Genomic DNA, 16987 nt, shown 5'->3' on the forward strand with positions numbered 1-16987 from the left:
GCTATGGAAGAAACTGGGGAAGTGCAAAGTCAGACTGGGCAGAGCAGGGGAGAACAAAGGAGAGGGGGTTCAGATGAAGACCAAGGCCCACCCCCTCCTCATCCTAGGCAGCGCAGGGAGGAACGGAGAAGAGAGCAATGTGCATTGCATGTCTTACAAGGGAGGAAAGGGACCCGATCCTCTTTACAAGGCACAGCTGCTGATGGAGTTTAAAAGTAGAGGCAAATGGGAGGGCCGGTTGTGCTGAGTTCATCTGGTGCTTATCTGAATTTCTGGCATCTTCCCAACTGGTTTGATTTACTGCTGTGCTACTTCACTTCTGGAATTCCCTATTTTGCTTGCCCTGTTGGATTAATTACCTTGTCTTGCCTTATTGGATTTTTTGTTGAAAGTTTTCTGTTTACAACGTTTGGGATTGAAGTATTATCAGCCTATTACAGACTATTACAGGTTGGTGGAAGAGCTCTCTCTAGGCTGGAGAATTGAAAGGGACATTGGGGGCACAGTTGGTGATAATAAAGGGACTCATATCAGTTCTCTGGCTGTATTGCCTTTGTGTCACACCCCTGGGTCATCACACAAACCAACCCATAAAACAGAATCCTTATGGATTAACAAACACCAGTGTAGAATAATTCGCATAATTTGCTGCCCTTTAATGATTTTCGAAATTACCGGGAGCCCTGTTCAGCAGAAGACAGCAGAACCTGGGAGAAATGTACATGGGAGCAAACAGGTTCTTACCTAAACACCAGGAAAAGGAAAACCCGGTTAGGGAGCGTACATCAGACTCTATGGAGAGAGCTGAAAAAAGGATGGCAGGAGTGAGAGCTGGGGACCGAGCAAGAAAAACGGAGGTGGGAAAAGAGAAGGGTCGGTCACTCGCATTCTCTCCCTGTTTCGAGGTAGCTTTCTAATTTTGAAAGCGTGATGCGGGGGGAAAGAAATACTTCACGGAAACTGACTGATACCAAATGCAATTGACCCATGTGGGAAAAAGAAGCATTCATGGTTCAATGGGCCCTACTGACTTGGCGGCATCTGTTGAAAGGGGGGTTTTACCATTTCAGGTCTGGATGGACCACAATAATTTGGAGCACTTTCTGGACTTACCAGCACCCAAAACGCAGTGCTGCGAAAGACTCCCTCTCCCAGCAAAAGAATGGGGGAACACGTGGAGGACTCCATCATGTGCTCTCAGGGTCAGGGGCTGCTTCTTCTGTCCCCTGCTGCTCTTGCCTGGGAGAGAGAGTCTTTCGCAGCACAGCACTTTGGGTCCTGTAAGTGTAAGTCTCATCCAAAGAGCCAGGCAGAGAGAAACAGGTTGAATCCTGTTTCTCTCTGGCGCAGCGCTTTCCAGACTTACCAGGACCCAAAGTGCAGTGCTGCAAAATACTCTCTCTCCCAGCAAGAGAGCGGGGGAAAGAAAACAGGTCACCAGAGAACAGGTGGAGGGCTCCATCATGTGCTCTCCAGGTCAGTGGCTGCTGCTTCTCCCTCCAGCTACTCTTGCCTGGGAGAGAGTCTTTTACAGCACTGCACTTTGGGAGTTGGACTCCTGTAAGTCCCATCCCTAACCCTAACCCTTGACGTGAGTGATGTCAAGTTGGCCATGCCCACCCAGTCACGACCAACCAGTCACGACCAACCAGTCACATGATCACTCAGCTACACCCACCCAGTCACATGACCACCAAACTACGCCCACCCATTCACATGACCACCAAGCTACGCCCACAAAGTCACGTGACCACCCAGTCACGGGACCACCAAGCCACGTCCATCCAGTCACATGACCACCAAGCCACACCCACCAAGCAAGCCATGCCCACAGAACCGGTAGTAAAAAAATTTGAAAACCACCACTGCATTAGATCTATATTAGTATTCATTCTTCAAAGAATTACAAACCTCATTTTCCTTGCTCTTTAACATCTCTTTCAATTTCTGGATTATGTGATCCTGTTTCTTGGATGCATGCTGGACAAATTTCAGTTCAAAATCCATTTCATTCACTTTGTCATGGAGCTGCTGAATACCAAAAATAAATTTATATCACTAATTTAATTTTTATATTTATTTCTTATATTTAAGAAAAGGCAAACACAAAAAGCAATATGTATGTATATATGTATGTATGTATGTATGTATGTATGTAGGTATGTATATATATATATATATGTATCAATTTTCTTACTTCTTCGTAGGGTCTATGTGTGTTTTTCTAGCCAGAAAACCTGGCTAGAAGAAAAACACACATAGACCCTACGAAGAAGTAAGAAAATTGATACTATGCCTTTACAGGGAGGAGATGGGTGTGGCCTACTGATGAAAGCTAACGAGCTAGAAATGGATCTATTTAGGTCTCCCACCTAGCAGTGAGAGCTTGCTAGGTGTTAGAAAAGAAAAAAGCCCAGAACCGAGTAGATGAGATTCTACTGAGCTGGAGCTACAAAAAAACCTTGGCTACGTAGGGAAAACCTGGCTAGAAGAAAAACACACATAGACCCTACGAAGAAGTAAGAAAATTGATACTATGCCTTTACAGGGAGGAGATGGGTGTGGCCTACTGATGAAAGCTAACGAGCTAGAAATGGATCTATTTAGGTCTCCCACCTAGCAGTGAGAGCTTGCTAGGTGTTAGAAAAGAAAAAAGCCCAGAACCGAGTAGATGAGATTCTACTGAGCTGGAGCTACAAAAAAACCTTGGCTACGTAGGGAAAACCTGGCTAGAAGAAAAACACACATAGACCCTACGAAGAAGTAAGAAAATTGATACTATGCCTTTACAGGGAGGAGATGGGTGTGGCCTACTGATGAAAGCTAACGAGCTAGAAATGGATCTATTTAGGTCTCCCACCTAGCAGTGAGAGCTTGCTAGGTGTTAGAAAAGAAAAAAGCCCAGAACCGAGTAGATGAGATTCTACTGAGCTGGAGCTACAAAAAAACCTTGGCTACGTAGGGAAAACCTGGCTAGAAGAAAAACATATATATGTATTTTTCTCTCAGCCAGGTTTTTCCTACGTAAATCAAGATTTTTATACAGCCATAGTTCAGTGAAATCTCATTCACTAGTTTTTAGGCTTTATCAGACATCAAACCAGCATTTTGCTGTCTGTTGTGAGACTTAAGGGGGACTAAGATAGATCTATTTCTGACTAGTTTGTCTTCTTCAGTTAGCCACACCCTCATCTCATGTCTCCCCCTGTAAAGGTCAAATATTTATTTTATTCTCTTTTCGTAGGTCTTTATGTGTATTTTTCTCTCAGCCAGGTTTTTCCTACATAAATCAAGATCTTTTTACAGCCATAGTTCAGTGAAATCTCATTCACTAGTTTCTAGGCTTTATCAGACATCAAACCAGCATTTTGCTGTCTGTTGTGAGACTTAAGGGAGACTAAGGTAGATCTATTTCTGAGTAGTTTTTTTTCTGACTGAAGAAGACAAACTAGTCAGAAATAAATCTTGTCATGGACTGACCACTCGCTCCTTCGCCTGGATCTTCGAACCGCTACCCCTCGCCGCAGGGAGGCGGACACAATTAGATGGATCCGCCCCAGGCGCCTGATGGATCTTGATAGGTTGCAGATGGAGCTTGGGCCATTTCCTGAGGATCTAGCACATGACTCGGCCGAGGACCTGGTAGCCGCCTGGGATCGGGCAGCTGGTGGGGCCTTGGACCGAGTCGTGCCTTTGCGGCCTCTGATCCGGTGCCGATCCCGGGCGGCTCCTTGGTTCACGGAGGAGCTGAGGGAAATGAAGCGCTGGAAAAGACGCCTGGAGAGCGGTTGGAGGGCCAGTCTCGCTGAATCTGATCGAACACTGGTAAGGTCGCATATTAAGGCCTACCTAGTGGCGATAAAGACGGCAAAGTTTAATTACTTTTCCGCCTCTATTGCGTCATCAGGGAATCGTCCGGCTGCCCTGTTCAGGGTAACCCGCTCCCTGCTCCATCCGGGAGTGCGGGAGGATCCCTTGGAAGGCAGGGCGGAAGATTTAGGACAATACCTGTATGACAAAATCGCTCAGATCCGGGGGGATTTGGACTCTGACTGGGTAGATCAGGGCAGGGTGACGAGGAATAGTCTTGAGAATGTTATCTGGGAAGAGTTTGATGCTGTGACTCCCGATGATGTGGACAGGATTTTGGGGAGACTTAGTGCGGCCATATGTTTACTGGACCCGTGTCCCTCCTGGTTGGTACTGGCTTCCCGGGAGGTTACACGAGGTACTGGCTTCCCGGGAGGTTACACGAGGCTGGCTCCAGGGTGTTATCAACACTTTGTTGAGTGAGGGTTACTTCCCCACCGTCTTGAAAGAGGCGGTGGTGAGGCCTCTCCTCAAGAAGCCATCCCTGGATCCGGCAATATTGGCCAACTACCGTCCTGTCTCCAACCTTCGCTTCATGGCGAAGGTTGTTGAGATTGTGGTCGCGCGACAGTTTCCGCAATTCCTGGAGGAAACATCTTATCTAGATCCGTTCCAGTTGGGTTTCAGGTCCGGGCACAGCACGGAAACGGCATTGGTCGCATTGGTGGATGATCTCTGGAGGGCTCAGGACAGGGGTTGCTCCTCTGTTCTGGTCCTGTTAGACTTCTCAGCGGCTTTTGATACCATCGACCATGGTATCATGCTGCACCGGCTGGAAGAGTTGGGGGTGGGAGGCACCGTGTTATGGTGGTTCTCCTCCTTTCTCTCTGACCGGTCGCAGTTTGTGTTGGCAGGGGGGCAGAGGTCGACCTCGAGGCCTCTCATCTGTGGAGTGCTGCAGGGATCGGTCCTCTCGCCCCTTCTGTTCAACATTTATGTGAAGCCGCTGGGCGAGATCATCCGTGGCTTTGGGGTGAGATACCACCAGTACGCTGATGACACCCAGCTGTACATCTCCACCCCAGGCCACCCCAACGATGCCCTTGAAGTGATGTCCCAGTGCCTGGAGGCTGTGCGGATCTGGATGGGGAGGAACAGGCTCAAGCTCAACCCTTCTAAGACTGAGTGGCTGTGGCTCCCGGCATCCCGATATAGTCAGTTGACTCCATCACTGACTATTGGGGGCGAGTCGTTGGCCCCCATAGAGAGGGCTCGCAATCTGGGAGTCCTCCTGGATATGCAGCTGTCCTTGGAGGAACATCTGACGGCTGTAACCAGGGGGACCTTTTGTCAGGTTCGCCTGATTCGCCAGTTGCGGCCCTTTCTTGATCGGGATTCCCTGTGCACAGTCACTCATGCCCTCGTCACCTCTCGCCTTGATTACTGCAACGCTCTCTACATGGGGCTCCCCTTGAGGAGCACCCGGAGGCTCCAGCTGGTCCAGAACGCAGCAGCGCCGGTAGTGACGGGAGCAGCATGGCGCTCCCATGTAACACCGCTCCTGCGCGAGCTGCACTGGCTCCCGGTGGTCTTCCGGATGCGCTTCAAGGTGTTGGTTATCACCTTTAAAGCCCTCCATGGCATAGGGCCTAGCTATCTTCGAGACCGCCTGCTGCTACCGACGACCTCCCATCGATCCGTGCGCTCCCACAGAGAGGGCCTCCTCGGGGTGCCATCAGCCAAACAGTGTAGGCTGGTGACCCCCAGGGGGAGGGCCTTCTCTGTGGGGGCACCTACCCTCTGGAATCAGCTGCCCCCAGAGATAAGGAGAATCCAAGACCTCAGTGCCTTCCGTCGTGCCCTTAAAACCCATTTTTTCAAGCAAGCCGGGCTGGTTTAAGAAGAAATTTTTAAATGTTTTAATTGGTAGTGAGTTTTAATTGGGCCAAATTTATATAACCTTTAATTGTTTTTTTAATATTTGTACTGCATGTTTTTTAATTTTGGCTGTACACCGCCCTGAGTCCTCAGGGAGAAGGGCGGTATAGAAATTTAAAAATAAATAAATAAATAAAATCTATCTTAGTCTCCCTTAAGTCTCACAACAGACAGCAAAATGCTGGTTTGATGTCTGATAAAGCCTAGAAACTAGTGAATGAGATTTCACTGAACTATGGCTGTATAAAGATCTTGATTTACGTAGGAAAAACCTGGCTGAGAGAAAAATACACATAAAGACCTACAAAAAGAGAATTATATTATAATTATAATTATATATATATGCAAATTCAAGGGAAAGTAAGAAGCAATCTACAAGAATATCCAGCTTGCTCTGTTGCCTGATTTGAGTGCACTGTTTCTCTCATTTCAATAGCCTTGCAAGTATATTATACATTTTTCTTCTATATTTTTCTTTTTTTTTATTGCAAAAGTTTTACAATTACATTTTCACCCCACTTTTCCCCCCCCAACCCACCCCTCACTCCCCACCCTAACCCGCCCAAACCCCCCCTAACCCTCCCCCTCTGACTTCCACAGAATATAATCCCATCAAAATCCCCTTTTTTATAAAAACTTGAACCCCTCAAGCCCCCTTATAATTTTTTCTCTCTTCACAATTCATACATTTCTATTTTTATATAACTTTCAGTGAAAAACAATTTGATACTTCCTAACTTGGTATTTTTTCTGCACATAATCTATCCATTTTTTCCATTCCCATTCATAAGTCTCTTGTGAGCGATCTTTTAAATATGCTGAAATCTTCGCCATTCCGCAAAACTGGCCATCTTGAAAGTCCATTCTTCAATGGTGGGTAAGGCTTCATTTTTCCAATATTTGCCTATCAATAATCTTGCTGCTGTTATCATGTACAATATCAACTTAGTTTCATCCAATGTAAAACCCTTTACTATACCCAATAAAAACAGTTGTGGAGAAAATTGAATTTTTTTCTTCAAAACATTCTGCATAACCCACCATATTTTTATCCAAAAAGCCTTAACTTTCTTGCAATTCCACCAAACATGATAATATGTAGCATCTAAACTATCACATCTCCAACATTTTGGCTGAACATTAGGATACATACAGGATAATTTCTTGGGATCTAAATGCCATCTGTAAAACATTTTATAGAAATTTTCCCTCAAATTCTGTGATTGTGTAAATTTAACGTTCTGAACCCATATTTTCTCCCATGTTTCCAACATTACTGGTTCTGCAAAATTCTGTGCCCATTTAATCATACAGTCTTTAACCAATTCAGTTTCTGAATCCCTTTCTAACAAAACATTGTAAAGCCTTTTAATATGCATTGGACCTTTCTCTTTTATATGTCTAACCAATTCTTCCTCATGCAACATAATACCAGTTTTTTGGTCCTCTTTCCATCTCAATTGAAGTTGATTATACTGTAACCAAGTTAAGTTAATCCCTTCGTCCAACAGTGTCTCTAATGTCTTTAGTTGCCATCTGCCCGCATCTGTAAAAAGAACTTCTTTATATAAAACTAAGGTGACCAGATTTTAACATTGGTAAAGAGGGACATTGTGGGCGTGGCTTATTTTGTGGGCGTGGCTAGCTGGTCATGTGACTGGGTGGGCGTGGCTAGCTGGTCATGTGACCGGGTGGCCATGGCTATGTGTATAGGGTAAGGTGAACAGATTTTAACATTGGTAAGAGGGACACCATTGTGGGCGTGGCTTATTGTGTGGGCGTGGCTTGGAGGCCATGTGACTGGGTGGGCGTGGCTAGCTGGTCATGTGACCGGGTGGCCATGGCTATGTGTATAGGGACTACTCAGAGGGCTGGAAAGTCATTTCTGACAGGTCCTCACACTTTTGACTGGTCCTCACACTTATGACCATCCTCACATTTATGCCCGTGCAGCATTCTTAACAACCATGTCACTCATTTCACAACTGCTTCTCTTCACCATGGTGACAAGATAGGGCAAAAACGTAAAATGTGAGGACAGTCGTAAGTTCGAGGACTGGTCAAAAATGCGAGGACCAGTCAAAAATAACTTTTTCAGCCGTCTGAGTAGTCCATATGCACAAAAGGACTAACCAGAGGGCTGAAAAAAGTCATTTCTGACAGGTCCTCACACTTTTGACTGGTCCTCACACTTATGACCATCCTCACATTTATGCCCGTGCAGCATTCTTAACAACCATGTCACTCATTTCACAACTGCTTCTCTTCACCATGGTGACAAGATAGGGCAAAAACGTAAAATGTGAGGACAGTCGTAAGTTCGAGGACTGGTCAAAAGTGCGAGGACCAGTCAAAAATAACTTTTTCAGCCCTCTGAGTAGTCCATATGCACAAAAGGACTAACCAGAGGGCTGAAAAAAGTCATTTCTGACAGGTCCTCACACTTTTGACTGGTCCTCACACTTATGACCATCCTCACATTTATGCCCGTGCAGCATTCTTAACAACCATGTCACTCATTTCACAACTGCTTCTCTTCACCATGGTGACAAGATAGGGCAAAAACGTAAAATGTGAGGACAGTCGTAAGTTCGAGGACTGGTCAAAAGTGCGAGGACCAGTCAAAAATAACTTTTTCAGCCCTCTGAGTAGTCCATATGCACAAAAGGACTAACCAGAGGGCTGAAAAAAGTCATTTCTGACAGGTCCTCACACTTTTGACTGGTCCTCACACTTATGACCATCCTCACATTTATGCCCGTGCAGCATTCTTAACAACCACGTCACTCATTTCACAACTGCTTCTCTTCACCATGATGACAAGATAGGGCAAAAATGTAAAATGTGAGGACAGTCGTAAGTTCGAGGACTGGTCAAAAGTGCGAGGACCAGTCAAAAATAACTTTTTCAGCCCTCTGAGTAGTCCATATGCATAAAAGGATACAGTAATTGAGAGGGATGAAGGAAGGGAAGGGAAATTAGAGTAGGAGTGACGGTTAAGAGAGGGAGGAAGAGAGGAGGAGAAGGAAAAAGGAAGAGGAAGTAGGGAGGAGAAGAAGAGGGGGGGAAGAGAAAGTAAGAAGGAAAGAAAAGAGAGGTGGTAGGTTTGAGGAGAAAGATTGCTGTACAATAAAAAAGATGAAAGGGAAGAAAGCCAACCCCAAACAAATATAAAGATATTAAGATAAAGAATGAATTGTTAAACTTTAAAGAATAAAAGAGAACAAATATGAATAAATAGCAATAATTAGAAACACACATACATACAATGTATTTTCTTTGAACAGAATATTTGGCTGGTTCACAAATTTAAACAGTGTTTAGTCATTTCAATTAAATTTACAATTTCTATATTTCCTTTTTGCCATATTTATTCCTCATCTATTTTTTTAAAAAAACAATATTACCCTTCATCCTCATCTCTAATCTTAATCAAATTCAATTTTTCCCTTCTATTCTATTTTATACCCCTTCCCATTGTCATCTATTTTTATATCCATCCTCACATTGGTTAATTATGTAATTATGTAATACAGTTGTTTAATACAAATTCAACATTTTAATATAAATCAATTAGTTATATAACTATCTTTTTTGTATATTAATCAATATGAACATGAATATTCCAATTATTTCCATGCAATCCAATTTCTTACAAATCAATTAATTATACTTACCAATAATAATAAACCAAATAATTTCCCCCATATATTCCTCCAAACCACAACTTAACCATTTCTGCTTTCAACACAGTATACAATTAATAATATCTCAATTATTACAATTCCCTAGTTAAAAAGAGCTTTTTTTTCTTTTGTGTTTTAAAATCTTGAACTCTCCTCTTTTGCCCTAAATAATTTTCCATTGTTTGCACTTACCTTTTTTGGTGAGGAAAAGGAAAATAAATCTGCTGCCTAATTTTCCAATGTTGCAAGCAAACCGCAAAGCCAACAGCCTGTTTTACTTTCAATTTCGTTTTGAGCTTGGTTTGCACAAAGAGGAAAAAAAAACTGAGCAATTTAGCAAGAGCAGAGCCCTGTGCAAATCAGCTGAGAGGGGGAAGCCGAGCTAATTAACGTAGGGCGGCCCTTTGAAGCCCCGCGGCAAGAGTTTAAACAGTTTTTTTCCCTCTAGCCATCAGCGGGGATTCAGGAGGCAGCCGGGAACCAGGAGGCAGAATGAAAAATCGGGACTTTTTTAAAACGCCGCGGGACGCGGGACAAATTGCTCAAAAGCAGGACTGTCCCGCCAAAAGCGGGACGTCTGGTCACCTTATATAAAACCCCCCCGAGTGACATTATATTTGTATTCCACATAATATGACCAAGATCCAACCATAACGGTATTTTGTAATCCCATTTGAATCGGTGCTTCTTCCAAACTCTCATCAACGAATCTCTAAGTATGTGGCTTTTAAATACTTTATCCACTTTGTTTTCATAAAATAAGTAAGCATGCCAACCAAGATCAAGGTCAAAGCTTTCTATATTCAATATTCCAGTCTTTTTCCTTCCAAACCAATCGCTTGCTTGAATCAAAGCTGCTGCTTCATAATATATCTGTAGGTTTGGAAGTTTAAGGCCTCCCCTTTCTGGAGCATCTTGCATAATTTTTAGTTTCACTCTCGGTTTTTTCTCGTTCCAAACAAACTTATTCACTCCACTTTGCCATTCTTTCAGTTGTTTATCACTTTTAAGCACCGGAATCATTTGAAACAAAAAAAGAAATCTTGGCAAAATGTTCATCTTAACTGCTGCTATTCTTCCAAGTAACGAGAGCTGCAGCTTTTTCCAAGTCTCCATATCTTTTCGTACATCTCGCCATAACACCTCATAATTATTTTGAAATAGTTTCATATTTGATTCTGCAACCTGAATTCCTAGATATTGAACCTTTGGTACAATCTCAAAGCCTGCCATCCTTTCAAATTCATGTTTTCGATCTTGTGTCATATTTTTAACTATCATCTTAGTTTTTTTCTGATTCAGTCTAAATCCTGATACTGTACCATAATCTTTTATAATGTCTTTCATCTGGATTATTGATTCCATCGGCTGTGAAAGGGTAACAACCAGGTCATCTGCAAATGCCCTTATTCTGTAATCCTCTTGCCTTATCACTATACCTTTCAAGCTGTTCGAATCCCGTATTGTATTCAGCAAGACTTCTAGTGTTAAAATAAATAACAAAGGGGATAACGGACAACCTTGTCTTGTTCCTTTTTCAATATTAAAATCTGTTGTTAAATTTCCATTAATAATAATCTGTGCCTTTTGCTCTTGGTAAATTGCTGAAACCGCTTGTATAAATTGATCCCCAAAGTCCATCTTTTTCAAAGTCTTTAATAGAAAATTCCAATCCACTCTGTCAAAGGCCTTCTCCGCATCCAAAAAAACCAGCACTGCAGGGATCTGTTTATTCTTCTCAAGATATTCCAATAAATCTATAACTTGCCTTACATTGTCCTTCATATATCTACCCTCTATAAATCCCGCTTGATCATCATGAATCACCTCTTGAATTACTGGCATCAACCTGTTGGCTAGTACTTTTGCATAAATTTTATAATCATTATTCAGAAGAGATATTGGTCTATAGTTCTCCGGTTTTTTAGGACCTGCTTGCTCTTTTGGTATCAAAGAAATATAAGCTGTTTTCCATGATGGGGGTATTTTACCCCCTTGTTGTATGTTACAAAATAAGTCTCTAAGTTGTTCCACCATTTCTGCTTGCAAAGTTTTATAATACACTGCAGTCAAGCCATCTGTTCCCGGAGCTTTGGCAGTTTTCAGTTGTTTAATTGCTGCAATTATTTCCTCCACTGTTATAGGGTGATTCATTCTTTCCTTTTGTTGATTAGTAACTATTGTAACTCTTTTATTTTCTAAATATTTTTCTATAAGTCCATTCTGTATATCATCTTTAGCATATAGTTTAGTATAATAATCTACAAAAGCTTCTTTAATTAATTTTTGTTGATAAATTTCTTTCCCTCCAATATCAATACAGTCGATAGTCCGCATACTCTGTTTCTTCCTTAATGTATAAGCCAGCCATCTGCCCGGTTTATTGGCATTACAGAATGTATTATGCTTTGCATATTGTAAATTTGTTGCAACTTGATCCGCCATAAGCATTTGGAATTGATCTTTTAAAAGTTTTATAGCACCACGTATTCTTTCATCTGCTGGATTTTTGATAAGTAACTGTTCTTTTTTCTTTATTACTGCTTCAATTTCTAATCTTTTCTTTTGTCTATTCAGTTTATGTTTAGAGTTCATATAAATGAGTACCCCTCTCATATACGCTTTACTTGCATCCCAGACGATTTCAATAGGGGTACCCTTGTTCAAATTAATTTCAAAAAATTCTTTCATCTGCTTCTTAAGTTCTATTATATTTTTTTCATATCTAAACAAATTTTCATTTAATCTCCATAATCTTCTCTCAATTTTTCCTATTTCAATTTCTATCCATACTGAGCTGTGATCGGATAGAATTCTTGGAAAAATTTTAGTTCTTTTTGTTTTAACAAGTAAATCATTTGATAATAAAATAAAATCAATCCTTGAAAAGGATCTATGTCTATCAGAAAAAAAAGTATAGTCCAAGTCTTTTGAGTTGTATATTCTCCAAACATCTTTTAATTCCAAATCTTCTTTCAAATCAAAAAAAGTTTGTGGTAGTCTAATCCTAGACTTCACCAGACTTTTTTAATCTAATTTAGAATCAATTATTCCATTCCAGTCTCCCATAATCAAAATAGATCTATAATCCCATTGCAATATTTTAGTATGCAAAATTTTATAAAAGTGATCCTGTTGTTGGTTAGGAGCATAAATTCCAATCACAAGAATTTGACCATGTACAGTATACAGTTCAATTGCTTCATCCGCTTCTATAATTTTAGCTGATAATCTTTTATTTATATAAATAACCACACCATTCTTTTTTTCCAAGTTTGAGGCTATAAAGTGTGATCCTAATTTGGAGTTTATCAAGTATTTTTGATCTTGCATTCTGATATGAGTTTCTTGTAAACAAATTATATCATTATTAAATTGTTGCAAATATGTAAATATTTTCTTTCTTTTCCGTGGTGAGTTCAGTCCATTCACATTCCAAGACAAAAACTTAACCATCATGTATACTTTTTTGAAGCGACGAGCAGAATTGCCGGATGTCCTCCGAGGCCACCGACTTTGCTCTCCCCATGGCTTCACTGTGTTCTGTAGTACTCTTAGCTCCTTTTTTATATTGTTGTGCCTTAGCTCTTTCTTGCAGTTGTTTTTCTTTGAGTTGTTTTGAAACCGCACGAGTTATTCGCTGATCTTTAGCTTCAGCCATACGAGCTAGGTCCAAAGCCACATCTCTTGTAGTCAAAATTGGAGAGGATTCTAGCAGGGGCTCCTCCAGAAAACCTCCTACAGCACCCTGTGCTTCTATTGGATCTAATTCAACCTGCTTAAGCTGCACTTCCAACTCTTGCTGGGGTTGCTTCTCCTTATCACTCTCCTTTATCTCCAATACAGTAGATGAACGTGGAGATGGTGATCTCTCCTTAAAAACAGTATGGTAAAAATGTTCCGCTTTTTCAACAGTATTCAGTCGATATCTTTCCCCATGATACTTCAAAATTATACCCGTTGGGGCATCCCACCGGAATGGAATCTCTAATTTGTTTAATTCCTTTACTAAAAAACCAAAATCTTTTCTATCTTTCAGCATCTTTGGCGGTAATTCTTTATAAATTCCAACTTGAGTTCCCTCAACTTGCACAGAGGAAAGAAAAGATTTTTGCAAAATATCATTTCTCATTCTTCTATCTGTGAAATATATCACCACATCTCTTGGTAATTGTCTTTGTCTGGCCACCCACGAATTCACTCTGTAAATTTTGTCTATTTTGTAAAAAATCTCATCAGAATTGATTTTTAACACCACAGCCAAAGCATCAGCACAAACCTGTCTCAGATCTTGCCGGTCACTCTCCTTGATACCTCTAATTCTTATAGCAAATTCCATGGACCGGAATTGCATCATCGTGATTTCGTCTTCAACTCTCTGCATTTTATTATCCACATCAGCAATTTTAAAATCAGTATCCTTTATTTTGACATTCACTTCTGATTTAAATTCTTCCAATTTAGAATCCACTTTAATAATAATTTCTGACAGGCCAGAAACCGCATTTGATAATTTATCAGTCACCTTATCATAATTCTCTTTCACCAAGTTTTTCATTTCACTAATTTCCTGCTTAATTTCTTGTTGAGATTTTTGAAATTTATCATCCATTTCCTGTTGAGATTTTTGAAAATTATCATCCAAAGCCTGAGTGATAATTTTTTTTAAATTTTCAAAATCAAACTGCTCTTCAGGCTTGTGTGTGGGGGATCCCCCCCTGCTGCCTTGCTTTCCTGTTTTTTAGAAGCCATTTTGCCACGTAGGTTAGATTTTCTAAAAAGGGAAATCCTTTTTCCTCTTCCAACACCACAAAGTCCTCTAAAAAAGTCCCCCAGTTTTAGGTAAATTAGAAGTAGAATTAGACTGTAAGATCAACTTGTTTTAAAAAGGGATTTTTCCCCCCCTCTTCTCCTGTGCTTGCTACAAACAGCGCAACAATGTAACTTGTTGGAATAGCTTTAGGAAATCACTCTCCCTTTCAGCTTGTTAACTTGTTAACGCTGGAGCGGCGCCATCTTTTCAAGCCGCTTCCGCTCATGTTAGTTTTTAGTCAAATCGGGAAATCACAAAGAGAAAGAATACTTGCAGTTCCTTGGTTTCAGGGTTCAGTTTTTTTTTTTAGTTGGTAAAGTTAGTTTCATTCAATTTTCGTGTTTGCTGCTGCCGGCTTGCTCTGCGGAAAGCAGAGTCGTCCCACGCCGCTCGGAGTCTTCACAAGTTGGGAGGGAGCTGCGCCTGTTTCCCCCCCAATAGCAAACTTCTGGGGGCTCACAGGGGCTCAACCTGCGCCTTGCTTACTCTCTCCTTCAAATCCTGCAGATTCTGGAGTTTCCATGCTGCTTCTCACAATCGAAGCGGCTCTACAAACGGCGGGGCTGGCGGTCCTTAAAAAGGCCCCGTCTTCACCGGAGCCAGAAAAAACCGGAAGTCCTATATTTTTCTATTAAGGGAACTAATGATTCTATTAAATAATTGAATAAAGGAAAATATTAGCAGATTCATGTAACTAGGTAACCATTATATCTGGCACCAAAAACAGAAGTACATTTTTCTTTTAAGAGCTCACAACAGATTTAAGTTCATGAATGTAAAAAATGGCAAATGGTTGTCTGTATTATAAACAAGAATTTATTTTTGTGTTCAATTCTCTATCTATATCACCCAATAAATACTTCATTCCTCAACTGATTAATTTGTCAGCCACAAAAAATTATGGAAAAGTACTCCAAATCAGTGTGTTAACTGTCCAGTTGGTGAGTCCATAAAAAGAAACTCATAGAACATTATTTTACCAAGAGTTTAAAACTTTACCGAATAAACCACATTGGCAGAGAAGAAGCGAAATCAGCACTGGGTTTCCCATGCAATAGCAAGTATAGTTAATTTCTCTCTTTCCCCATGGGTCACCAATAGTCCAATACATCCACCAATCACTTCTGTTTATTTTGTTATGGGAACCAGCTGCTACATCTGCTCTATGTGTCCTTGAGATGTCAGCAATGTCTCACAGAAGCATACAGATGCTTGGATATTATTTTCCCATCCTTGCACTCCATCTACCACCACCCCCTTTATTGTCAAGTTGTGAGTGAAGGAAAAATGTAGGTGAAAATGTGAGTCAGTCTTGACACAGAGGTGAGAAAAATTAAGATTTATGTAATTTCTTCACATACTTGATGTCAATATTTCTCTGGCCTGAATTTAAGACACTAGTTTTTGTTAAGCTTACTGGATAATTCCCATAATATTGCTTTCAATCTGTACAGTTACAGATATAAACATATATTTACAGTACACGAGTCATGAAAATACTTATAGAAAGAAGGTGTGGTGGTACATTAGCTTACAGCAGCTTTTCAGATTTCCAGACGTGTTTTGCACAGAAAGATTTCCTAATTTAGGAAGATATATTCTATACAAGCAAGGCTTTCATCTTGATTTAAACAAATAACATATTAACTTTCAGACAGTAAGAAGGAAAACGAATAGCTGAAGATGCTTTCAACTAGGGGGAAGCTCAACTTCTTTGTAACTGAGTCAAAAATAAACTTAGCTAAATTTTATTTAATGTCAAATTTGAACCACTTCTGAACCATCTGAAAACTTATTGTTATTCAACCTGCCAAAGAACTGGGGGGAGGGATGTGTGAGAAGGAATGCAGATGATCCAAGAATAGACTGTATGAGCCAAGAACCCACCAAGGTCACTAATGCACGACGACAAAGAAATGAACTTTTCTCAAAACAAAAGACTGATTCATAATTGAACAGCATGACCATATGGGTGGGAAGGAGAGGAGACTAATGTTTATGTAGCATTGCGCAGGAAAACTTCAGAGCTGGTTTTATTTCTACAGTGCCAAAATGGTGTATCCAATGAAGTTTTAGTTTCGGGTTTGCTAGTTGGACTGTTGTCATTTAACCAAAAACTTAGAATAGCTAAATTTTCACTAGAAACCCCAGATTACTCTATAGCTACTGACTTTCAGATAATTTTGAATTACATTTATTTAAGGCATTATCAATGTGCCTTTTTAATGGGCACAAAATATTACTATATGGATTAACAGTCAAAAATTATTTGTATATTAATGTACGAGTTGGATCCTGAAGATAATATATTTGAACACTCTCCTCAGTGCTGAAAGCCACTAATATAGCATCCCCCCCAAAATAGCCATCCAGCCTTCGTTTCAGCACCCCCAGTAAGAATTTTTTCCTCATGTTCAATTGAAATCAATTTCTTGTAATTTAAACCTACAGTTTCTTACCTGTTTCCACAAAACAATTGAACAGTTCTATCGGCTACAAAGATATCTCTGATTTTTCTTTTCATGCACTGTTTTGTGCCCACCATTCTGTACTCATATTTTTGATTGGATCCTATTAAATTTCATAGTGCTGGATTTTGCACAATATTTCAGCTTGTTAAGATCTTCCTCTCTGTTATATATTTGCTTGTTTCCAACCTTGAAAGCCAAAACTACATTGCGGTGTGTTCTAGCCAGCACACTGACTGAAGTTGTTACATTTAGAAACAATTTTATTGTTC

The 16987-nt window shown here is 40.7% G+C and overlaps 1 protein-coding gene across 3 annotated transcripts in view; it reads right to left on the reverse strand.

Annotated features, from left to right (window-relative positions):
• The window catches only part of PDE4DIP (phosphodiesterase 4D interacting protein), a 142335-nt gene that overhangs the window by 121356 nt on the left and 3992 nt on the right, over positions 1–16987 (reverse strand). For all 3 annotated transcript variants that reach the window (XM_070940879.1, XM_070940878.1, XM_070940880.1), the window contains exon 3: positions 1912–2031. In XM_070940879.1, coding sequence (XP_070796980.1) covers positions 1912–2031 — 120 coding nt within the window. The remainder of the gene's footprint in view (positions 1–1911; positions 2032–16987) is intronic.

Source organism: Pituophis catenifer, unplaced genomic scaffold (assembly GCF_029215685.1).
Source record: "Pituophis catenifer annectens isolate HBS135680 unplaced genomic scaffold, rPitCat1.0.hap2 SCAF_3, whole genome shotgun sequence".
NCBI lineage: Eukaryota > Metazoa > Chordata > Lepidosauria > Squamata > Colubridae > Pituophis > Pituophis catenifer.